A 24,410-nucleotide genomic window follows, 5' to 3' on the forward strand; every position below is an offset into this window, starting at 1 on the left:
AAGAACATTGCATTGAGACTCACCGACTCCAAGAAAGGACTAGCAGTTACCAAAGGGGAAGGGTGAGGGAAGGTGGGTGGGCAGGGAGAAGCGGATTGAGGGGTATTATGATTGGTACAGAAGGTGTGTGCGGCGTCACTGAGAAGATAGTGTAGCACAGAGAAGGCAAGTAGTGACTCTGTGGCATCTTACTACACTGATGGACAGTGACCTCAATGGGGTATGGGGGGGGACTTGATAATATGGGTGAATGTAGTAACCACAATGTTTTTAATGTAAAACCTTCATAAGAGTGTATATCAATGATACTTTAATAAACAAACAAACTACTTTGAAATATCATTTACCTTGGTTAGTAAGTTTCTGGGGACCCCTTAAGTTTTGCACGTGCGCCCCACACCTCCCGCACATGGGAGTCTGCAGGCGGCAGGTGGACCTCCCTAGGCGGGCCTACCACGCGCACGCGCAGCGCCAGACTGTCAGCCCGGCAGGACCTCTTCCGGAAGCACTGCCTCTCCCTCGCACGGGACCAATGAGAGGCTGCATCGCCGGGCTCTCTTTACCCCGCCCCCTGCGGATCGTTCTTTAATTACGCAGTAATAGCGGGCTGTGTGCCCTTGACCAATTAGATGGGAGGGGCGGGTCCTCAGCGCAGCTCGGTCTCCGTGAGGAAGGGCGGGGCAGTATTGCACTTGAAGCACCGTGAGCTGGAGACTGTGGAGCCGAGGTTCTAGATGGCAGTAAGTGGCTCAAAATCTCTCATTCTAAAATGGCATAAAGAGGAACTCAGGTTTTTGCTCGCCAGACGTGGGCAACTGGCGGGTACCAGGGGCCTTTCACACTCGGTCGCGGGCCTTCAGGTCTCTGCTCCATCCGTCCGCCCTTCCCGGTTAGCATGGGTCGCGAGGTATTTAGGATTCCTGCCCTATTTCCATAAGCTGAGTCGGTCGGAGGTCAAGGTCTGACTTACATCTGGATATCCTTTCAAAAGGTGAGGTTGGCGGGAGGCAGCGGCATAGAAACGTGCGGGTGGCTCGGGCCCTTCCCAGAGTAAGGGCTCCTCCTACCCCAAGGTTAAGCCTGCGCTACCCGGTGGGACGTGAGGACCGAGAATTGCCTGCGTGATTGTTAGAAACGCACAGCCTCAGGCCCCACCCGAGATTTCCTGAATCAGAATCTTCACTTTAGCAACTACCGTAGGTGGTTTCTGTGCACCTTCATATTTGCGAATCGTTGGTTTGAGATTTCTGGCCTGGGAGGGAATGTTGATGTGTTTGCTTCTACAGCTGGTGGCCTGTGCTGCAGACCTAAAGGGGATGTTAAGGTTCGAGCCTTGTGAATCAGATAGGATCTTGATGACATCCCAGGCATCACTTATCGCTTAATAAAGACTATTTAAGGAAAGTGATATTTTGGGAGGTCGATGTAAGTAGAAAACCTGTGTGAGCGTGTCTGGGAATGTGCAGAAGCACTGGGGAAAGGGAGGCTGTAGGTAAAATCATATTTCCAGAATCTCGCCTGGCTTTGGTCCATCTGCATATCGACAGGTGCTCAAGAGTGGACAGAAGTATGGCTTTAGTGCATTTGCATCATTCCTCAGGGGTGGAGAGAAGTTCATCTCCATATCAATGGGTAATTACCTGGGCAAGGTGGGCTTATCTGTACCTGAGAGGTGAGGGGAGGGCCGGTATTACTTCTGCTGGAGCAGGAAAGAGAGAAGGCCCTGAACTGCAGTTTGTGAGCAATAAACGGATTTTAAACTTTATTTCTCCCTTTGACTGATTTCGGTTTTTAGAGGTATTTTGCCCTGGGATTTCCTTTCCCCGGACTTACAGAAGCTAATGTACACAAACAGACACTGATCATACTGAGGATGAAAGACTAATAGGATGTGCATTAGGGATGAATGGGGCTACTCATCAACCTAGCATCCCACACACATTGTTTCTAACCAAGGAGCTCACATTATAGTGAAAGAAAGTGGTAACCAGTTGCTAAGGTGGCCTACAATGATCCCGGCTGGTGTAATCCCTTCCCGCACTGCACTGGGCTGACTCTTTGTCTCAATCCATTCAGGCTGCTATAACAATACCATAGATGGTGTAGCTTACAGAGAATAGAAATGTGTTTTTTACAGTTCTGGGGACTGAGAAGTTCCAAGATGAAGATGTGAACATATTTGGTGTCTGGTGAGAGCCCACTCCTGTGTTCATGGATGACAGTCTTTCTAATGTAGCCTCCCGTGGTGAAAGGGACAAGGGTCTTGGGTCTCTAATAGGGCTACTAATTCCATTGGTGAGGTCTCTGCCTTCATGACCGGATCACCTCCCAAATGTTCCACCTCCTAACACCATCCCCTTTGGGGTTAGGATTTCAACATATGTATTTTGCAGAGACACAAACATTTTGGTCCACAGCCAAATGGTCCATTTTGGTCTGTAAGTAATAGGATGTTGTGGAAATGATGGCATGTGACTTCAGGAGCTCTGTCATAAAAGATACTGTAGCTTCCATCTTGTTGTCTTAATCACTCACTCTGGGGGAAAACAGCTACCCTGTTGCAAGGACTTGTCAAGTCAGCTCTATGAAGAAGTCCATGTGAGCACCCGAGCCTTCCTGCCAGTTGCAGTACAATCTAGCCATCTTGGAGGCCATCCTCTAGCCATTGTCTAGTCATTAAGATGACAGCCCCTGCTGACAACTGCTGTCTGGTGAGAAGCCCTGATCCAGAACCATTCAACTAAACCCTTACCAGATTCCTGGCCCATAGGAAAGCTGTGAGATAAATGGTTAGTGTTTAAAGTTGCTAAGTTTGTGATAATATTGTACTTGACAGTACATAACTAACACGGGATGAGGCTGGTGTCCGTGAGGCATGAGTTTTGGTGGTATTTACTTGTACACCATCAGCCAGAGCAGTGGATCTTATGGAATAGAGAAATGGACTTCTAAAGACTCAGGGTTGGCACCATCTGAGGTTGCCCTGTGAGGTTAGTGTGCTGTTTCACAGGATACAGTATGAGTTTCATACCACTAGACAACATATGCTGAACTTTCTCCCAACCGGTAATTGATAGGGCAAGGAAACAAGAGGTAGAAGTGAGCACCTCCTTTGTGGTATCTAATGATCTGCTTGGAAAATTTTGCTTCTTATCCCAGCAATAGTGAGCTCTGAAGAGACTTACTGCTGGCCAATTTGGACTCCATTTGCTACTGGATAAACTGACCAAAAAGGAGATTCTCATATTGTTAATGACTTTGGCTGTCTATAGAAAATTGTTCTTCTGCTCCACAATGATAGCAGAGAGGATTGTGGATGGAAAGATCTCTCTGAGAGGATTCTAAAATTGCCAGTTCCAGTGATGGCAGTTAATAAAAGACTAGGGAAGATCATAAGGAGGTCAGATCACATAGACATGAAAGTTTGGTTTAATATATCAGATTCTAAAAAGCTTGAGGTGCTGAGATGCTGGCTAAAGACAAAGGAAATATGAATTTGACTTTGGATAAGGACAATTATTACTATCAACTAATAGGTCATATCTATCTGTGGAAGTGAAGACTACATCTTTCAGTTATATTTTCTTCCTTTCTTCCTTTTCTTTTGTCATTTTAAACAATTAAGGTATAATTGATATACAATCTTATGGAGGTTTCACACGAGCAAGATTGTGATTTCAACATTCAGGCATATTATCAAGTCTCCACCCCGCCCCACCATCGCACTCACTATCAGTGTAGTAAGATGCTAGAGAGTCATTTGTCTTCCCATGCTACACTGCCTTCCCGTGACCTACCTATATTGTGAGTGCTGATTATAATGCCCTTACTCCTCTTCTCCCTCCCTTCCTACCCACCCTTCCGTATCCCTTGTCTTTGGTAACCACTATTCCCTTCTTGGAGTCTGTGAGTCTGGTGCTGTTTTGTTCCTTCAGTTTTGCTTTATTCTTATACTCCACAAATCAGGGAAATCATTTTTTACTTGTCTTTCTACCCCTGGCTTGTTTCACTGAGCATGCTACCCTCTAGCTCCACCCATGTTGTTTGCAAACGGCAGGATCCGTTTTCTTTTCTTTTTTTTTTTTTTTTTTTTGTGAGGGCATCTCTCATATTTATTGATCAAATAGTTGTTAACAACAATAAATTTCTGTATAGGGGGGTCAATACTCAATGCACAATCATTAATCCACCCCAAGCCTAATTTTCGTCAGTCTCCAATCTTCTGAGGCATAACAAACAAGTTCTTACATGTAGAACAAATTCTTACATAATGAATAAGTTACATAGTGAACAGTACAAGGGCAGTCATCACAGAAACTTTCGGTTTTGCTCATGCATTATGAACTATAAGCAGTCAGTTCAAATATGAATACTCATTTGGTTTTTATACTTGATTTATATGTGGATACCACATTTCTCTCTTTATTATTATTATTATTATTTTTTTTTTTTTTTATTATTATTATTTTTAATAAAATGCTGAAGTGGTAGGTAGATACAAGATAAAGGTAGAAAACATAGTTTAGTGTTGTAAGGGAGCAAATGTAGATGATCAGGTGTGTGCCTGTAGACTATGTGTTAATCCAAGCTAGACAAGGGCAATAAAACATCCACGGATGCAGAAGATTTCTCTCAGAACAGGGGGGGTGAGGTTCTAAGCCTCACCTCTGTTGATCCCCAATTTCTCACCTGATGGCCCCCCTGCGACTGTGCCTGTCTTAGGTTGTTCCTCCCTTGAGGAATCTTACCCGTCTCTGGCTAACCAGTCATCTTCCGGGGCCATACAGGGAAATGTGAAGTTGGTAAGTGAGAGGGAAGCCTTATTGTTTGAAAAGGTTAGCTTTTTACTTCTTTGCATATTTATGCCCTGTGGCTTCTATGCCCAGCATTTGTCTTGAGGTATCTTTACCACTTGGAGGAGTTATGATACTCGGTAAATTTGATATGAGGCACGAATTCTATTTAAGGGTTGTAATTAGGAAGGAAGAAGAAAAGCTATAGAAGTAGCAGACGGAAGAAAACATGGGAAGATTGATTATTTCTTTGACATACCTTCTTGTAGAGTAACTTCAGCATGTATAGGTTTTAAGCTACTACTTAAATTGCGCACACACATTAACATAATAGGAGTATAGTTACATAACCAAAGCATATCTGTAATTACCAGCCATCTCCAGTGAAACCAAGAAAACCAGTTAGGCACCTTAGGCATTTGTGAAAACTTATCTATGATATGGTGGATATTGTCCAACTGAACTTGAACAGTCTGAGAGAAATCAGACAAATTAAAACAACCCATTCCTGGGGAATGTTCACATCCCTTATGTTCTTTTAACAGTAAATAGTCTGTAGTTGTAAGATTTTGGAGCGCTACAATTTGCACTTCTCCTAATTCTTGGTTGAGTTCCAACAGTATAGATCCAGTCAAAGTTGTTGTTTTACTGTATGCACAGGCCAGCTTGGATATCTCCTTCCTCATTCCCATGGCAAGTCCAGGAGCTGGTGGGATGAGTGCATCTACAGCTGTAGCAGCGCGTGGATCTTTGTTGGGGTTTTTGATGATCATCTTCTGGCATGAGTCTTCCAGAGAGTGCTGATGTTGGAAGTTCTTTTTCATATTGTATCTTAGTTCATTTTCGGGGTAGCCCAATTAGGCTTTGATCCTCTGTATAAACACAAACAGACCCTTTGCCTACACTTTTATATGCCCTTTATACCCTGTGTAGAACTCATTGGAGGTTACCACACAGGAACTGCCCTTTTTTTTGTTTTGTTTTGTTTTGTTTTGTTTTTGGTATCATGAATCTACACTTACATGACGAATATTATGTTTACTAGGCTCTCCCCTATACCAGGTCTCCCCTATAAACCCCTTTACAGTCACTGTCCATCAGCATAGCAAAATGTTGTAGAATCACTACTTGCCTTCTCTGTGTTGTACAGCCCTCCCTTTTCTCCTACCCCCCCATGCATGTTAATCTTAATACCCCCCTACTTCTCCCCCCCTTATCCCTCCCTACCCACCCATCCTCCCCAGTCCCTTTCCCTTTGGTACCTGTTAGTCCATTCTTGAGTTCTGTGATTCTGGTGCTGTTTTGTTCCTTCAGTTTTTCCTTTGTTCTTATATTCCACAGATAAGTGAAATCATTTGGTATTTCTCTTTCTCCGCTTGGCTTGTTTCACTGAGCATAATACCCTCCAGCTCCACCCATGTTGTTTGCAAACGGCAGGATTCGTTTTCTTTTTATGGCTGAATAATAGTCCATTGTGTATATGTACCACATCTTCTTTATCCATTCATCCACTGATGGGCAGTTTGGTTGCTTCCATATCTTGGCTATGGTAAATAGTGCTGTGCATATGTCTTTTTGAATCAGGAATCTTGTTTTCTTAAGGTAAATTCCTAAGAGTGGGATTCCTGTGTCAAACAGCATTTCTATTTTTAGTTTTTTGAGGAACCTCCATATTGCTTTACACTATGAACTAATTTACATTCCCACCAAAAGTGTAGCACGGTTCCCCTTTCTCCACATCCTCGTCAGCATTTGTTGTTTCTTGTCTTTTGTATGTTGGCCATGCTAACTGGTATGAAATGATACATCATTGTGGTCTTAATTTGCATTTCCCTGATCATTAGTGATGTGGAGCATCTTTTCATGTGCCTATTGGCCCCTTTTTTTCTGTGTATATTTATGATATTTATGTGCTTTTGCTACCTAGCTTTGTACTTCTTTTCCCTCCCTTTGCCCCTCTGTTTTATATCACATCGGATATGTAGTTGTTCATTAGCTTCCAACTTTGATTCAGAAGTTACAGAATGTCATGATGGAGTTATGGTTGGAATAGGGAGGTCCCTGGTTGTGGGCCAGGATACAGCAACTGACGGGCTTGAGTAGTTCCCCTGTTGTGAGGATGGTTGCATTATGTCAGGGCACAGAATCTCTCTTCGTCTGAAGGGTAAATTCCATTGTGTGTATATAAGAGGAATATGTGTTAATGTTGTGCAACTGGAGGGGTGGATTCTAGTGGGCATTTGTCATGCTTTTGCTTCCCAGCTACTATAAGTAATCTTCCAAAGCTTAGGTACTCTGCCTCATAACTCTGATTGGGGAAAAAGCCTGCATCATCCTATATAACAGGAAACTCTGCATAACTTATTTCTCAGCTGTTCTTGCAGCTAAGATGTCAGCATGTGACAGCCCATCAGATATTATGACTTGGCTTTTGACACGAGGAAGAGGAGAGTAGGAGGAATTTTTCTAGCAGTGACATCCATTGTAGCAAGATGGAATCCCAGGGCAATAATGCTGCTGATGGCATCCCATGTTCAGTGATAGCTGTGTTAGAGCCATGAACTTTAACATCTATGCTTGGAGGCAGCAGGAACATTGGTATACCAATCATACCAGTTCTGTGGCATGATTTAGGCATGACACCTGGTATGTGACCTTCGGAGCCTTGTTCTCCACCTGCTCAGTATTTCTGCTTTTAAAAATCTGTCTTTATCCTTGATCTTTGCCACTTTAATTATTATATGTCTTGGTGTTGTCTTCCTTGGGTCCCTTGTGTTGGGAGGTCTGTGCACCTCCATGGCTTGAGAGACCATCTCCTTCCCCAGATTGGGGAAGTTTTCAGCAAAACGTCCTTAATGACACTTTCTATCCCTTTTCTCTCTCTTCTTCTGGTACCCCTATAATATGAATATTGTTCTGCTTGGATTGGTCACACAGTTCTCTCAATGTTCTTTAATTCTTAGAGATTCTTTTTTCTCTCTGTGCCTCAGCTTCTTGGTATTCCTCTTCTCTTATTTCTATTCCATTTACCATCTCTTCTACTACATCTAATCTGTTTTTAAATCTCTCCATTGTATGTTTCATTTCAGATATGGAATTTCTTATTGATTGAGTCTGACTTAAATTCGTTCCTGAGTTCTTGAATATTTTTCTGTACCTCCATAAGCATGTTTATGATTTTTATTTTGAACTCTCGGGCAGATTGGTGAGTTCAGTTTCATCTGACCCTTTTTCTGGGGTTTGTGAGGTTTTGGTCTGGACTATGTTCTTTTGACATTTCATATTTCTGGGTGGTGCCCACTAGTGCTTGGAAGCTCCAGTTTCTGGAGCTGCTCAACCCCTAGAGTGAGGTTGGGGCCATAGGGGAGCGGAGCTGGTGCCTCGGGGGAGGAGAGATCTGTTTCCTGACTCCCGCCTGTGGTGCCTGTCCCCCGTGTCAGAGCCAGTGGGCCGAGCACACAGGTGTGAGCCTCTGGGCTTTGCATCTCTAGCTGTTGTGGGCGGGGCGGGCCCTCCCCTCCCTCTGGCTGGCCTGATGCCAGCAAAGTGACTGCAGGTGCACAAACCGGTGCCGGCAGGCCAGGAGGAAGGCTCAAGCGCGCGGCCTGTCCGAGCTCCCCAACGTCCAGAGCAGCACACAGTGTAGGTTTCTGCTCGCAAAGCTGACCTCCAGGGCCGGGTGCTCAGCCATCCCAGGCCTCCACCCCGTCCCCCACCGGAGCGCTGGGGCGGGGGAAGGGCTCGGGTCCCGCCGGATCAAGGCTTTCATACGTTAGCCTGATTCGTGAGGTTGGCTCTGTCTGGTGTAGCCTTCTTTCTTGTTGCTGTTTTAGGGTTAGTTGTACCGATTAACTACATTTTTATGCTATTTGTGGTTTTGGGAGGAGTTCTCCGTCTCACCTCTCATGCTGCCATCTTGAATCCCCAAGAACCATATCTGCTCATTATTTTTGAAAGGCACCCATTTTCATTTACAAGAAGTCGTTTTCTGCTTACCTCAGTAAGACTTGGCTTGTGTTATTTGCACCTAAGTCCTGTGAGCGAGGCCACAATGAAGCCATCAGAAAAGCACTTGAAGCCTGAACTGGAAAGTCATCAGTACTCTCTCCAGCTCATCTTCTGCTTCTTTGTGTTTGTTTTTTTTTGCCTTTCTCTGTGGACTTTTGCTTTTCCATCTATGAGGCAATCAGGAGAGAATTGCAAGCTTTTGGATTTATGTCCAGAGCAAATCAAACTGAGCATGACCTAAAGGCCCTCAGCCTCAGTCCAGGTTCCCTCCTGCAGACATGAATCCTCACTGGGCAGGAGGTGATAGAGCATAAATTGGACTGCTGGAGCCCGCACCCTGTGATGCTATGAATTAGGGGAGCATTTTCAGAAAAGGGTGATCCACTGTGAGCTGGGAAGACATCCCAAAAGAAGACGACTCTGGAGCTTCTCAATCATGGCATGCTGTGCTCTCTCTAATAATCTCTCCCCCCAGTTACAAACAGGTTATCCTTGTTCCAAATGCTTTGAGGGATTGAGCACAACTCTGTAATGCCACCCCCACCGCATCCCTTTCTGCAGAAGCATCACTGGCTCTACACAGTAAATGCCCAGATATGGGATAAAAAAAGGGGGTTCCCTCATACAGCACTACAATGACTTGTTACTGAGCTAAGAAAATAAGAGGAAAAATCTTTCAGAAACTGAATTTTCAAGCCCATAAACATAAGCCCAGATTAGAAAGGTTATGCAACTGAATGAAGTCTTAGGGATTTTTTTCTGGGACTTGTCTCTACCCACATTGCTTTATATACAAGCTCTGACCCATGACTGAGATAATATGTTTAGTCATCATTACCAGGTCCGCAGGGACCAGGAAATAGGTGGGAACATTACTTTCTGCTTGCCTCTAATGAGACTCTCAGGGAATTTGGTCCCAGTGGCCATGGAAGCTACTGTAAATACCTGTCTCTGATTCCCCCAAACATCCTTCCTACACAGAGGGCTAAGGCCATGAACCTCTGCTCATCACTTGCTCAGGACTTACCTATACTTCCAAGACTTTCCAAACCTTACAATAAACAGGAGCATTGATCATTTCCTGAAAGGTGAAGGACACCTGATAGCAACAAGACCAGCTTCTCCCAGGTGAGATTATAGCAGTGGAGATGTCAATATTTCTTGACTGATAAGTAGAGTTCTTTGAAGAACCTCCTTTATTAAATCCTCCAAGTCCAGGGGATACTAGTAAGAGTCCTGAATCCATCAGCTGGAGCTTGAGGTAATCCCAGTAATGGTCAGCTGTCTCTCTTGTCTCTATGAGCTACTAAGGAGTGGGAGACCCTTGGGAACGTTGAGAGAGACATACATAATGGCAGAGAAGTCTGTGTATGTACATGTGTTTTGTTTTAGTGTTATATTTGATAATCATTTTAAAACTGAGTCCAGCAGGACCAGCTGCTGATAGCTGACAGTGGAGGGACTAGGGGCAGATCCTGACGCAGCAACTTTAATACAGGTTTCGTTAACATGACTGCTGGCTGGAGCTTGAATTGTTGCATCCAAACCCTTAGCTTCCAGGTTTCTGACGCCTGCCTCTCTCCCATCCCAGCCCCATGAGAGGAGCGAACCGGTCGGGCGTCTCCGAGTTCCTCCTCCTGGGGCTCTCCAGGCAGCCCCAGCAGCAGCAGCTGCTCTTCGTGCTCTTCCTGACCATGTACCTGGCCACGGTCCTGGGAAACCTGCTCATCCTCCTGGCCGTCGGCGCCGACTCCCGCCTGCACACCCCCATGTACTTCTTCCTCAGCACCCTGTCCTTCGTGGACGTCTGCTTCTCTTCCACCACCGTCCCCAAGATGCTGGCCAACCACATACTCGGGAGTCAGAGCATCTCCTTCTCCGCGTGCCTCACGCAGATGTATTTTGTTTTCATGTTCGTGGACATGGACAATTTCCTCCTGGCTGTGATGGCCTATGACCGCTTTGTGGCCATATGCCGCCCCTTACACTACACAACGAAGATGACCCCCCAGCGCTGTGCCCTGCTGGTCGCTGTGTCGTGGGTCATTGCCAACCTGGATGTCCTGTTGCACACCCTGCTGATGGCTCGACTCTCGTTCTGTGCAGACAATGCCATCCCCCACTTCTTCTGTGATGCGACTCCCCTCCTGACACTCTCCTGCTCTGACACACGCCTCAACGAGGTGATGATACTTATTGAAGCAGGGCCCATAATGATTGCTCCATTTATTTGCATCTTAGTGTCATATGTCTTTATCACTTGGGCTATCCTGAGAGTCCCATCCCCAAAGGGAAGATGGAAAGCCTTCTCCACCTGTGGCTCCCACCTGGTTGTAGTTTTCCTCTTCTATGGAACTATCATATCTCTGTATTTCAGCCCTTTATCCTCCCACTCTGCTAAGACAGATGTAGCAACTGCTGTGATGTTCACAGTGGTGACCCCCATGCTGAACCCCTTCATCTATAGCTTGAGAAACAAGGACATAAAAGGGGCTCTTGGAAAAGTGCTTGCTAGGAAATGGGCAAAGGTCATCATGGAGGGAAGACATTTCTAAGAAAATCATATTTGTAATTGTCTCTTGTGCAAAACCATGTTTGTCTTTGGGAAAACAATCACCTAGTGTTTATCTGAGGAGAGCAAAACCTGGTACAGCCTCTTCAGGTTAAAGATGGAAAGAGGTCTTTTTACCCAATAACTTGACTGTTCCAACCACTGATGCCCCTCCAGCGAGAACCTGCTAGGAATACACCACTTCGTGAGTAAGTTGGGTTTATTGATCATAACAAAGGGGAGCACACACTATGCAGGGATAGTAGGTTTTGTAGGAGGTGTTGAAAGAACTTATTCAAATACTTGGTTTTGTGTAAGGTTATTTTGGTGAAGACTTAGGAATTGGGTCTTTGCTCTTGATTAGATGCTTTCAGAAAGTGCGAATGGTTTTGATTGGGTATGTTAATATATTTTATCTATGAGGGAAGACTAGACCGAGGCCAAAACTGTGATTAGGAAAGAAGTAGCAGTCACTGGTATCAGCCAGCACAGGCGGCGTTTGGTCATTTCTGAGGCTTGTGTTCTTGTTTTTGTCTTGCTCCATTACAGTTACAGAATGGCCTCGTGTCATACCAATATTCTGGGAAATCCTCTGTGTTCATTGGGAGGGCACCAACACCCCGCTGTGGGCCAGCCAGCTTCTGACTATCAGGGCTGGTTTCTCTTTCTCACAACAAAGACACAGAGATATGAGAACAGCTGATGGAAGGGTCATATTGGTGTTAAGGCAGGGAGGCAAAGAGTTCATTTAGGGCTTCAAGAAGCCCTGATTCTGCCATGCCTTCGAACTAATTATTTTTATCTTTTTATCTGATACATAATATCACACATTACAATAGAAATATGCATAAATTAAGCAAGAAAGAAATGTCTTCCAAAATATCTGTGCCCAGCCATATCAGTCAACTGAAGATTTTTTTCCCACCCTCTGTTCCATTTATGCCTTAAATACATGCTAAATAATTTGTATCCTGATTTTCTGCTTTCATTTCATAATAAAGTTTTTCTAAATTTGCTGTATAGTCTATTTATATATTTCCATCAAGTTACTTTAGCAAAATGTATTCACTAATAATTGTTTCTGAATTAAAACATATAGGATATTTACTGTTTAAATATATGATTTTAAACTTATTTTGAAAAATGATTTCAGAAAATAAAAAAATTGTCAGATATATGAAACTGGTTTAAGACATCACTGAACAGGATGGTCTTGATTTTGAGGAAGAAAGAGGAAAATAAGGCAATTTAATTTCAGGGAGTTAGGTAAGATGACAGCTTTTATGAAACTGACAGAATTCAGAATCAGAGGATGTTTCTGAGTTTATCATATGACTTTCTTTTTTGTATTTGTGTATTAATGTTTGCCTAAAGGAATAAACGGTAGCAATTCCAATTTTTAGTCTATATAACCAATAATTCATAATCAGATGGAAAGTACTTGTTCCTTGAAAGTTTGAAAGAAATCCATAGCCGTTGTTTTATGTAATTTGGGGCTGTGTTATTAAATGCATTTGTGTTTATTCAGTGTTATATACTCCTGTTTTATCCTTCTGTCATTATAAAATGTCCCTCTTTTTGTTTTAGTCTATTTTGTTTGATACTAGTATAGCCAGCCACTCCAGCTTTCCTGTTTGCATGATATCTCTTTCCATCCTTTTATTTTGTATTTTGTATTTTTAATGTCTTTGAATCTAAAATTTTTACCCTATAGACAACATACTTACATTATGTTTTATTAATTGGGTATGACAATCTCTGCCTTTTGGTTGGATTGTTTATTCACCCTTAATATTATTATTGATATAGTTAGATTTATGTCTGCCATTTTACTTTTTGTTTTCTGTATGTCTTGTGTCCTTTTGTATTGTTATTGCATCCTTTTACATTAAGTGAATATTTTCTGCTGTAGTATTTTAACCCCAGTGATTATTTTTTCACTATATTTTTTGGATATTTTTCATCATTGCTCTAGGATTCACCACATGTTAACTTATCAAAGTCAGCTTCAGATGTATTCTAGCTTAATTCCTGTGATATGTAGAAATGCTTCTATTCCCATTCCCCCTTTTGTGTATTATTTATTATTGCTTCATATATTATATCTACCAGTGTTACAAACCCAGCAATACACTGTTACAATTATTACTTTACCATTGGTGTTCATTTCCTTAGCCCATTACAACTTTACTCCCATCCACCTCCTTTGTGCTGGTATAGGTGTACATATATGCACACACACAATTTATATATGCTATAGGCTCAACAGTACTTTACATTTGCTTTGTAATCATTTAAGAAAGGAAAGGAGAAATTCACTTATAGTACCTTTTATATAATTATCTTTATTGGTACTGTGTGTGTGTGTGTGTGTTCGAATTACCATCTGGGGTCACTTGAGTTCAGCCTGAAGGAATTCCTTTAGTATTTCTTGTATAGCAGGTCTGCTGGTGATATATTCTCTTAGTTCTTGTTTATCCAGGAAAGTCTTGTCACCTTTGTTTTTGAAAGATTTCTTTGCTGGCTGTAGGATTCTTGATTTACATTTTCTTTCCTGAGCATTTTTTCTCTTAAATTGTTTTATTATTTGTGAGAGTTCTTTAAATGTTGACTCAATAGTAAATTGTTAAACAGTTTAGTAAATTTTTGAACATGTCATATACCCTTTCACAAATGCTGCAACTAGTTTTCCCCAGCTTATACTTTACCTTTTGGTTTCAATAATGGCTTTTTGGACACTCTATATGTTTAAATTTTATGTAATTAAAAAGCATTTATTGTTTGTTTTCTTCCACTTCTCCTATGCTTTATACTTTCCCCCATTCTGTCACTACTTAAATTATCAGCTATATTTTCTTCTAGTTATTTTCAGTTTACACAGTTTAAATTAGTAATCTGTGTTTATGATTCTAATTTCATTTTGTCACATATTTATAAAATTGCTCCAGTCATTTTTGAATAAACTTTCCTTAATTCATTTATAACACCACTTTTATCATTTGGAAATTGCTAGTCTTTTCTAATATGTGTTGAGAACTTGTGTGCTAGGCACATGGCCAACACTCTTCTTTACATCTATTTTAATAATTGCAGCCATGAGGTAAGTATCATTATCATCCCCACGCAAGGCCATCCCTGGGTTTAGAGTGATTAAGTGACTATCTCAGTGTCCTACAGTGAGGACATGGAAGAACAGGATTCTGACATATCCAGCTCCATCTCCAAGTACATCTTAAACTGACTCTGTAAATTCATATAAAGATATATAGATACAACTGGATAACCTAGAAGAAACAGACAACTTTATAGAAAAATACAACCTTCCAAGGCTGACCCAGGAAAAAACAGAAAATCTGAACAGACCAATTACCAGCAATGAAATTGAACTGGTAATCAAAAAACTACCTAAGAACAAAACTCCTGTACCAGATGGTTTCACTGCTGAATTTTATCAAACATTTAGTGAAGACCTAATACGCATCCTCCTTAAAGTTTTCCAAAAAGTAGAAGAGGGGGGGATACTCCCAAACTCATTCTACGAGGCCAGTATCACTCTAATACCAAAACCAGGCAAAGATACCACAAAAAAAGAAAATTACAGACGAATATCCATGATGAACATAGATGCAAAAATGCTCAACAAAATATTAGCAAACAGAATTTTAAAAATACACCAAAAAGATCATCCATCACGATCAAGTAGGATTTATTCCAGGGATGCAAGGATGGTACAACATTAGAAAATCCATCAACATCATCCACCACATCAACAAAAAGAAAGACAAAAACCACATGGTCATCTCCATAGATGCTGAAAAAGCATTCGACAAAATTCAACATCCATTCATGATAAAAACTCTCAGCAAAATGGGTATAGAGGGCAAGTACCTCAACATAGTAAAGGCCATCTATGACAAACCCACAGCCAACATCACAGTTAACAGTGAGAAGCTGAAAGCTTTTCCTTTAAGATTGGGAACAAGACAATCCCATTTTTATTCAACTTAGTTCTGGAGGTCCTAGTCACGGCAAGCAGACAACAGAAAGAAAAAAAGGCATCCAGATTGGCAAGGAAGAAGTTACACTGTCCCTGTTTGCAGAAGACATGATATTGTACATAAAAAACCCTAAAGAATCCACTCCAAAACTACTAGATCTAATATCTGAATTCAGCAAAGTTGCAGGATACAAAATTAATACACAGAAATCTGTTGCATTCCTATACACTAACGATGAACTAGCAGAAATAGAAATCAGGAAAACAATTCCATTCACATTTGCATCAAAAAGAATAAAATACCTAGGAATAAACCTAACCAAGGAAGTGAAAGACCTATACTCTGAAAACTACAAGACACTCTTAAGAGAAATTAAAGAAGATACCAATAAATGGAAACACATCCCATGCTCATGGATAGGAAGTTGACATATAATTTTATTTAAATAGCTGTGATTGATGAACATTTATGTTATTCCAGTATTTTTTTATTACAAATTTGTTGCTTTCTTCCATGATAACAGTCTCAGAACAATGATGGAAGAAACGAAAATTTCTGTTATGGCCCTTTTGAATTTGATGTGTCTGTTGGATATCCAAATGGAACTATCAAGAAGGAATTGTACATATAGGTTTAGACATAAGGTCAGAGGTTGGAACTGGAAATATACATTTGGGAGACATCAGCATATAGAGAGTATTTGGGAAGAATTGCCATCTTTAAACACTACTGAGTCTTCCTATCCATGAATGTGGGATAGTTCTCCATTTATTTAGATCTTTGATTTATTTCAAGTCTCTTAGTTTTCCTCATATAGATCTTGTACATATTTCATTAGAGGTATACCTAAACTTTTTTTTGGTACTAATGGAAAGTGTTATATTTTTAAAATCTCAAATTCCAATTGCTCATTGCTGGTATATAGAAGAGCAGTTAACTTTTGTGGATTAGTCTTGTATCCTGCCAGTTTGCTAAAATTGCTTTTGAGTTCCAGGAACTTTTTGTTTGTTTTGTCCCTTTGGGGTTTTCTACATAGACAACCATGTCATCAAAGACAGTTTTATTTCTTCCCTATCTGTATACCTCTTATTTCTTTTACTTGTCTAATAGCATTAGTTAGAACTTCCTGTATGTATTGAGTAAGAGTCATGAGAAAGGATATCCTTGTTTCTGATCCTTTTTTTTAATTCCTGGTCTTAGGGGAAATGCCTCTACTTTCTGCCCATTAATTATGATATTGGATTTAAGTTTTTGCATATTTTTTTTATCAAGTTGAGGAACCTGTTCTCTATTTCTAGTTTGCTGAGGGTTTTTATCATGACTGGGTGTTGGATTTTGTAAAATGTTTTTTCTGTATCTGACACATGATTTTTCTTGTTTAGCCTGTTGATGTGATGGATTAAATTCATCGACTTTTCAAATGTTGAAACAGCTTTGCATACCTGGAATAAATTTCATTTGATTAAGGTATATAATTCCATTTTTTTTCTTTCACTGTTGCATCAATTTGCTAATATATTTTTTAGGATTTTGGCATCTGTGTTCACGAGAGATATTAGTCTGTGGCTTTCTTTTCTAGTAATGGCTTTGTCTGGATTTGGTAGTCAGGTAATGCTGGCTTCATAGAGTGAGTTAGGAATTATTCCATCTTCTGTTTTCTAGAAGAGATTATAGAGATTTCGTATGTGTTTATTAGAATTCACCAAAGAACCTGTCTATGCCCAGTGCTATCTGTTTTGGAAGATTATTAATTATTCATAGTTTCTTTAATTAATAAAGGCCTGTTTAGATTATTTTTCCTTGAGTGAGTTTTGGTAGATTGGTGCATTTCACCTAGGTCATCAAACTTTTTGGTCATTGATCCATTGATTATTTAGGAGCATGTTATTAAGCCTCTATGTGTTTGTGGGCTTTTTCATTTTCTTTGAGTAATTTATTTCTAGTTTCATACCTTTGTGATCTGAGAAGCCAGTTGGTACAATTTCAATCTTTTTGAATTTACTGAGGCTCTTTTCGTGGCCTAATATATGATTTATTCTTGAAAATGTTCCATGTGCACTTGAGAAGAATGTGTATCCTGTTGCTTTTGGGTGGAGTGTTCTGTAGATGTCCATTAGGTCCATCCATTCTAATATGTTGTTCAGTGCCTCTGTCTCTTTACTTATTTTCTGTCTTGTTTATCTGTCGTTTGGAGTGAGTGGTGTGTTGAAGTCTCCCAAAATGAATGGATTCTATTTCCCCCTTTAATTCTGTCAGTATTTGTTTCACATATGTAGGTGATCCTGTGTTGGGTGCACAAATATTTAAAATAGTTATATCCTCTTGTTGGACTGACCCCTTTATCATTATGTAATGTCCTTCTTTGTCTCTTGTGACTTGCTCTGTTTTGAAGTCTATTTTGTCTGATCCAAGTACTGCAATTCTTGCTTTTTTCTCCCTATTAGTTGCATAAATATCTTTTCCATCCCTTTACTTTCAGTCTGTGTATGTCTTTGGGTTTGAAGTGAGTCTCTTGTAGGCAGCATATAGATGCGTCTTGTTTTTTTATCCATTCAGTGACTGTGTCTTTTGATTGGTGCATTCACACTATTTACATTTAGGGTGATTATCAATAGGTATGTACTTATTGCCATGGCAGGCTTTAGATTTGTGGGTACCAAAGGTTGAAGGTTAATTCCCTTACTATCTAACAGTCTAATTTAACTCACATTGTATGCTATTACAAACACAACCTAAAGATTCTTTTTTTCCCTCCTTTTTCTTCCTCCTCCATTCTTTGTATGTTATGAATCATTCTGTACTGTTTATCTGTCCCTTCGGTGACATCTATTTAGTCTTAGGAATACTTCCATCTATAGGAGTTCCTCCAAAATGCACTGTAGAGGTGATTTGTGGGAGGTAAATTCTCTCAGCTTTTGCTTATCAGAAAATTGTTTAATCCCTCCTTCAAATATAAATGATAACCTTGCCGGGTAGAGTATTTTTGGTTTGAGGCCCTTCTGATTCATTGTATTAAATATGTTGTGCCACTCCCTTCTGGCCTGTAAGGTTTCTGTTGAGAAATATGATAGCCTGATGGGTTTTCCTTTGTATGTGATCTCTTTTCTCTCTCTAGCTGCTTTTAAAAGTCTGTCTTTATCCTTAATCTTTGCCATTTTAATTATATGTCTTGATGTTGTCTTCCTTGGGTCCCTTGTGTTGGGAGATCTGTGAACCTCCATGGCCTGAGAAACTATCTCCTTCCCCAGATTGGGGAAGTTTTCAGCAATTACCTCCTCAATGACACTTTCCCTTTTTCTCTCTCTCCTTCTTCTGGTACCCCTATTATGCAAATATTGTTGTTTGGATTGGTCACACTAAGTCATCAAATTTATGGGCATAGAGTTGTTCATACTATTCCTCCGCTGTCCTCTTAGTGTCCATAGGATTTGTAGTGATGGCTTTTTAAAAATTTCTCATAATAGCAATTTGTGCCTTCTCTCTTCTTTTGTTGGTTAGCTTGGCCAGGGGTTAATTAATTGTAGTAATTTTTCTAAGAACCAGCTTTTGATTTTACTTATTTTCTCTATTGATTTCCTGTTAATTTCATTGGTTTATACTCTAATTTTAATTTTTCTTCTATTTCCTTTGGATTTCTTTCATAGATCTTAGGGTAGAAACTTAGATTATTGATTTCAGATCTTTTTCTGTCCTAATATATGGATCAAATGCTATACATTTCCCTCTAAGCATTACATTCATTGAATCCCACAGATTTTGGTAAGTTGTATTTCCATTTAGTTCAAAATATTTTCATGAGACTTGTGTCCATTTAGTAGTTATTTAGTAGTGGGTGGTTTAATCTCCAAATATTATGGGATTTTCCATTTATCTTTCTGTTACTAATTTCTAGTTTAATTTCATTGTGATGAGAGCATATTGTTTCTATTCCTTTAAATTTTCTCAAGTGTTTCATGGCCCAGATGTCATGGTCTGTCTTGGTGATGTTTCATGTGAGCTTGGCAAGAAGTGTATTCTGTTTTGGGGTAAAATATTCTATAAATGTTCAGTGAAGCATTGAAGGTGAAACTGGAGTGGGCTCAAGAGAGAATGGCAAGACCCACCCTGCCAATTAAGATTAATGAAAAGCATTGTTAACTTTATACCACCATATTTATTCAGCCATTTAGGTTGTTTCTAATTTTTCAAGATTATAATATTATATTTTTCTTGTCCATAGAAAATAAATTTGTGGGTTGAGTAAAAATTTTTAAAACACTGTCACATTAGATGGATGTTGTCATTCCTCTTTTGCCAAGCCATTTACAAACACACTACTCATTTAAAACACCTAAAATGACATCTTGTTCCTTCAATTTATAATTCTTAGGTAACTAATCAGTCTGAGCACTCTATTTCTTTTAGCCAATCGCTTATCTAAAAAAGTATCTGTTCATTTCTTCCCCTTATGGAACATTCCCTCCCTGTCCCCTTCCTCCTCCATCTCATCCTTCTGGTCTTAAATACCACTTCCCCAGTTTTCTAAAAAATCCACATTAACAGTCTCCTAGAGCCTTTTCCTTCTTAGCACTTGTGGCAGTGTATAGTTGCATACACATCTTTGAGATTTACTTAATTTATGTGCCTCCTTCCACTTCCCCCAACAACCAACTGGGAAATTCCACTTGTATTGCTCCTTTACAACCCAGGACCTGACGCAGTGTCTTTAGATTCACACCTTTGATTTGTAGTTTCTTTAATTAGACTTACATCCTTGGTCCTTCATATTTTCTAACTGATCCTTGCTGCTCTACTGGAAAACCATTTGTTGTTTACTTTTTTTCACTGACTGGTGGTTGGGTGCCTCGTTGCTTACCCACCCACCGTCTAGCAGTTTCCTGCTTCGTGTTTGGGTGTCCTGGTCCTCAGGTAGGAGTGAAGAGCACTCCCCTCCAGCCCTTCTTGGTCCACAGGCCTGAATGAGCAGGAAAGCAGGCAGCCCAGGCCCCACCCTCTGGAGACAGTAGGTGTCCAGCTTACCGTAGTCTGTGTGGGCCTTTGGGTACCATATTCTGGAGCAGAGGATGCCTCCCAGCTGTGGGGAGTTTGGATTGTGGGTGTATTACACACCCACACACCCTGAGATTGTGGCCCAATGGTTGGGAAGAGGACAGGACCATCCCACCCCAGGGACCCCACCTTCCCAGGCCATTTAAGCCTTGAAGTTTTCTAGGTGCACAGGTGCATCCTCGATGCAGTAACCCAGTGGACTCCAGCCAGACTTCCAAAGGACTAAGAGAATACTGTTGTTGGTAGCCAGTTTTGTTCTGGTTTTTAAGGGTACTACGGGCTTGAAATACAAAGTCCATAAAGGATAGTTTTTCTGTGACCTTTAAGTGTTATTTTAAATTAGGACTCAGACCGAATTGTATTCTAAAATGTCCTTTTAGTATATGCTTTGTAACAAAACTTAGAACTACGTTTAAAAAATAATAAAAAAGAGCAGAAGGCAGAAAGAAATAAAGCTACTATTTATAGATGGTATAATTTTTAACCACAAATTAGAACTGAGAAATTACTGAAAATTCAGAACATTCAGTGAGGTGGCTAGTTTCACAAATATGTAACAAAAAATAATTTTCCTATGTAACTATTAGAAAAATACAATGAAAAAATGATTTACAAAATATTATATAGAACTTACATGAAGAATATTAGAAAAATTTGCTCATGAATATAATACTCTTAATAATGAAAAGGCATGTTTCTAAGATGTGAAACAAAATTTGTGACATTAACGATTTTTCCCAAATAGTTTAAAGGATTAACCAATACAATCAAAATATAAATGTAAAACTTTAGGAAATGTAGAAAGAGCAGAACTGATCAAGAATCCTTAAAATAACGCATAAAAAAAAGATGGCGTGAGAGAGACAGAGGCTTCCTCCTAAAACTGGATACAGTTAGAAAATACAGTTGGTGCAACTAATCCTGAGAGCAGCAGGAAAGAGGACGGCGCCAGACTGCACACACCTGGAGAAAAGAGCAGACCTCACGAACGGGGTAACGTACCAGAGCTGCGGCTCCCGGGACCCGAGCCCCTCCCCTGCCAGCTCACCGGCGGTGGGAAGAGAAACGGAGCAGGGAGGGAGCGGAAGGCCTGGGACTGCTGAACACCCAGCTCCGGAGATCTGCACTGGGAGCACAAACCTACATTTCCTGGTGCTTTCCTCATACTCTTCTGATTATGGGGTTGGAAAGCTGGGACAGGCAGAGTCCCTGGGGAGACTGGGATTCCGGCTGCTTGTGGAAAGCAGGGATCCATATCCAGCTGCTCTGGGACAAAAACATACCTGTGTGCCCAGCCCACTGGCTCAGGCAGTGGAGACAGGCACAGCAGCCGGGAGGCGGGGGACAGCTCTTCCCTAGCCCCAGGCACCAGTACTGCTCCCCTGCGACCCCCGACATTGCTCCAGGGGCTGAGCAGCTCCACATTAGAGCTTCGGGACACTAGAGGGCGCCATATACAAACATGAAACGCCAAAGGAACCTGGTCCAGAGTAAAATTGTTAATACAACTCCCGAGATTTACATATGGACCTCGTGACTCTTCCTGAAAGGGAGTTCAAAATAAAAATCATCAACATCCTAATGGAGGTACGGAAAGACATCCAAGAACTCAGGAATGAATTCAGGTCGGAGATCCAATCATTAAAGAACACGATGGGAGGGTATTAAAAGCAGGTTGGATATGGTGGAGGAGATGATAAATGAAATAGAAACTAGAGAAGAGGAATGCAAAGAAGCTGAGGCACAGAGAGAAAAAAGGATTCTAAGAATAAAAGAATATTGAGAGAACTGTGACCAATCCAAGCGGAACAATATTTGCATTATAGGGATACCAGAAGAAGAGAGAGAGAAAAAGGGATAGAAAGTGTCTTTGAGGAGGTAGTTGCTGAAAACTTCCCCAATCTGGGGAAGGACATAATCTGTCAGGCCATGGAGATCCACAGATCTCCCCCAACACAAAGGACCCAAGGAGGACAACACCAAGACACATAGTAATTAAAATGGGAAAGATCAAGGATAAGGACAGACTGTTAAAAGCAGCCAGAGAGAGAAATGAGCTCACATACAAAGGAAAGCCCATCAGACTATCATCAGGCTTCTCAGCAGAAACCTTACAGGCCAGAAGGGAGTGGCAGGATGTATTTAATGCCATGAAGCAGAAGGCCCTCAAACCAAGATTACTTTATCTGGCACAATTATCATTTAAATTTGGAGGGATTAAACAATTTCCAGATAAGCAAAAGCTGAGAGAGTTTACCTCCCACAAACCATCTCTACAGTGTATTTTGGAGGGACTGCTATAGATGGAAGTGTTCCTAAGGTTGAATAGCTGTCACCAGAGGTAAGAAAACCACAGTAAAGAAAGTAGAACAGCTAATTACTAAGCAAATGCAAAATTAAATTAACTATGCCCAAAGTCAATCAAGGGATAGACAAAAAGTATAGAATATGATACCTAATATATAAAGAATGGAGGAGGAAGAAAAAGGAGGAGAAACAGAAAAGAACCTTTAGATTGTGTTTGTAACAGCATACTAAGTGAGTTAAGTTAGATTCTTAGATAGTAAGGAAATTAACCCTGAACCTTTGGTAACCACGAATCTAAAGCCTGCAATGGCAATAAGTACATACCTATCAATAATCACCCTAAAGTATACACATTCTTCTCAAGTGCACATGGAACATTCTCCAGAATAGATCACATACTAGGCCACAAAAAGAGCCTCACTAAATTCAAAAAGATTGAAATTCTACCAACTTTTCAGACCACAAAGGTATAAAACTAGAAATAAATTGTACAAAGAAAGCAAAAATGCCCACAAACACATGGAGGCTTAACAACATGCTCCTAAATAGTCAATGGATCAATGAACAAATTAAAATAGAGATCAAGGAATATATGGAAACAAATGACAGCAACAACACAAAGCCCCAACTTCTGTGGGACGCAGCAAAAGCAGTATTAAGAGGAAAGTATACAGCAATCCAGGCATACTTAAAGAAGGAAGAACAATCCCAAATGAATAGTCTAACATCACAATTATTGATACTGGAAAAAGAACAAATGAGGCCTAAAGTCAACAGAAGGATGGACATAATAAAGATCAGAGAAGAAATAAATAAAATTGAGAAGAATAAAACAATAGAAAAAATCAATCAAACCAAGAGCTGGTTCTTTGAGAAAATAAACAAAATAGATAAGCCTCTAGCCAAACTTATTAAGAGAAAAAGAGAATCAACACACATCAACAGAATCAGAAATGAGAAAGGAAAAATCATGACGGACCCCACAGAAATACAAAGAATTATTAGAGAATACTATGAAAACCTATATGCTAACAAGCTGGAAAACCTAGGAGAAATGGACAACTTCCTAGAGAAATACAACCTTCCAAGACTGACCAAGGAAGAAACACAAAATTTAAACAAACCAATTACAAGCATAGAAATTGAAGCGGTAATCAAAAAACTACCCAAGAACAAAACCCCCGGGCCAGATGGATTTACCTCAGAATTTTATCAGACATACAGGGAAGACATAATACCCATTCTCCTTAAAGTTTTCCAAAAAATAGAAGAGGAGGGAATACTCCCAAACTCATTCTATGAAGCCAACATCACCCTAATACCAAAACCAGGCAAAGACCCCACCAAAAAAGAAAACTACAGACCAATATCCCTGATGAACGTAGATGCAAAAATACTCAACAAAATATTAGCAAACCGAATTCAAAAATACATCAAAAGGATCATACACCATGACCAAGTGGGATTCATCCCAGGGATGCAAGGATGGTATAACATTAGAAAGTCCATCAACATCATCCACCACATAAACAAAAAGGACAAAAACCACATGATCATCTCCATAGAGGCTGAAAAAACATTCAACAAAATTCAACATCCATTCATGATAAAAACTCTCAGCAATACGGGTATAAAGGGCAAGTACCTCAACATAATAAAGGCCATATATGATAAACCCACAGCCAACATCATACTGTACAGCGA

General features: G+C 40.5%; 1 protein-coding gene across 1 annotated transcript; it reads left to right on the plus strand.

Moving 5' to 3' along the window:
* Window positions 1–723: 723 nt before the first annotated feature.
* On the plus strand, window positions 724–12,908 carry LOC118929855 (olfactory receptor 1361-like). The gene is made up of 2 exons (XM_057487683.1): window positions 724–740; window positions 10,393–12,908. The coding sequence occupies exon 2, from the start codon at window positions 10,397–10,399 to the stop codon at window positions 11,354–11,356; it is 960 nt and encodes a 319-aa protein (XP_057343666.1). The 5' UTR covers window positions 724–740; window positions 10,393–10,396; the 3' UTR covers window positions 11,357–12,908.
* Window positions 12,909–24,410: the final 11,502 nt, after the last annotated feature.

The sequence above is a fragment of the Manis pentadactyla genome, chromosome 10, assembly GCF_030020395.1.
Source record: "Manis pentadactyla isolate mManPen7 chromosome 10, mManPen7.hap1, whole genome shotgun sequence".
NCBI classification, from domain to species: Eukaryota; Metazoa; Chordata; class Mammalia; order Pholidota; family Manidae; genus Manis; species Manis pentadactyla.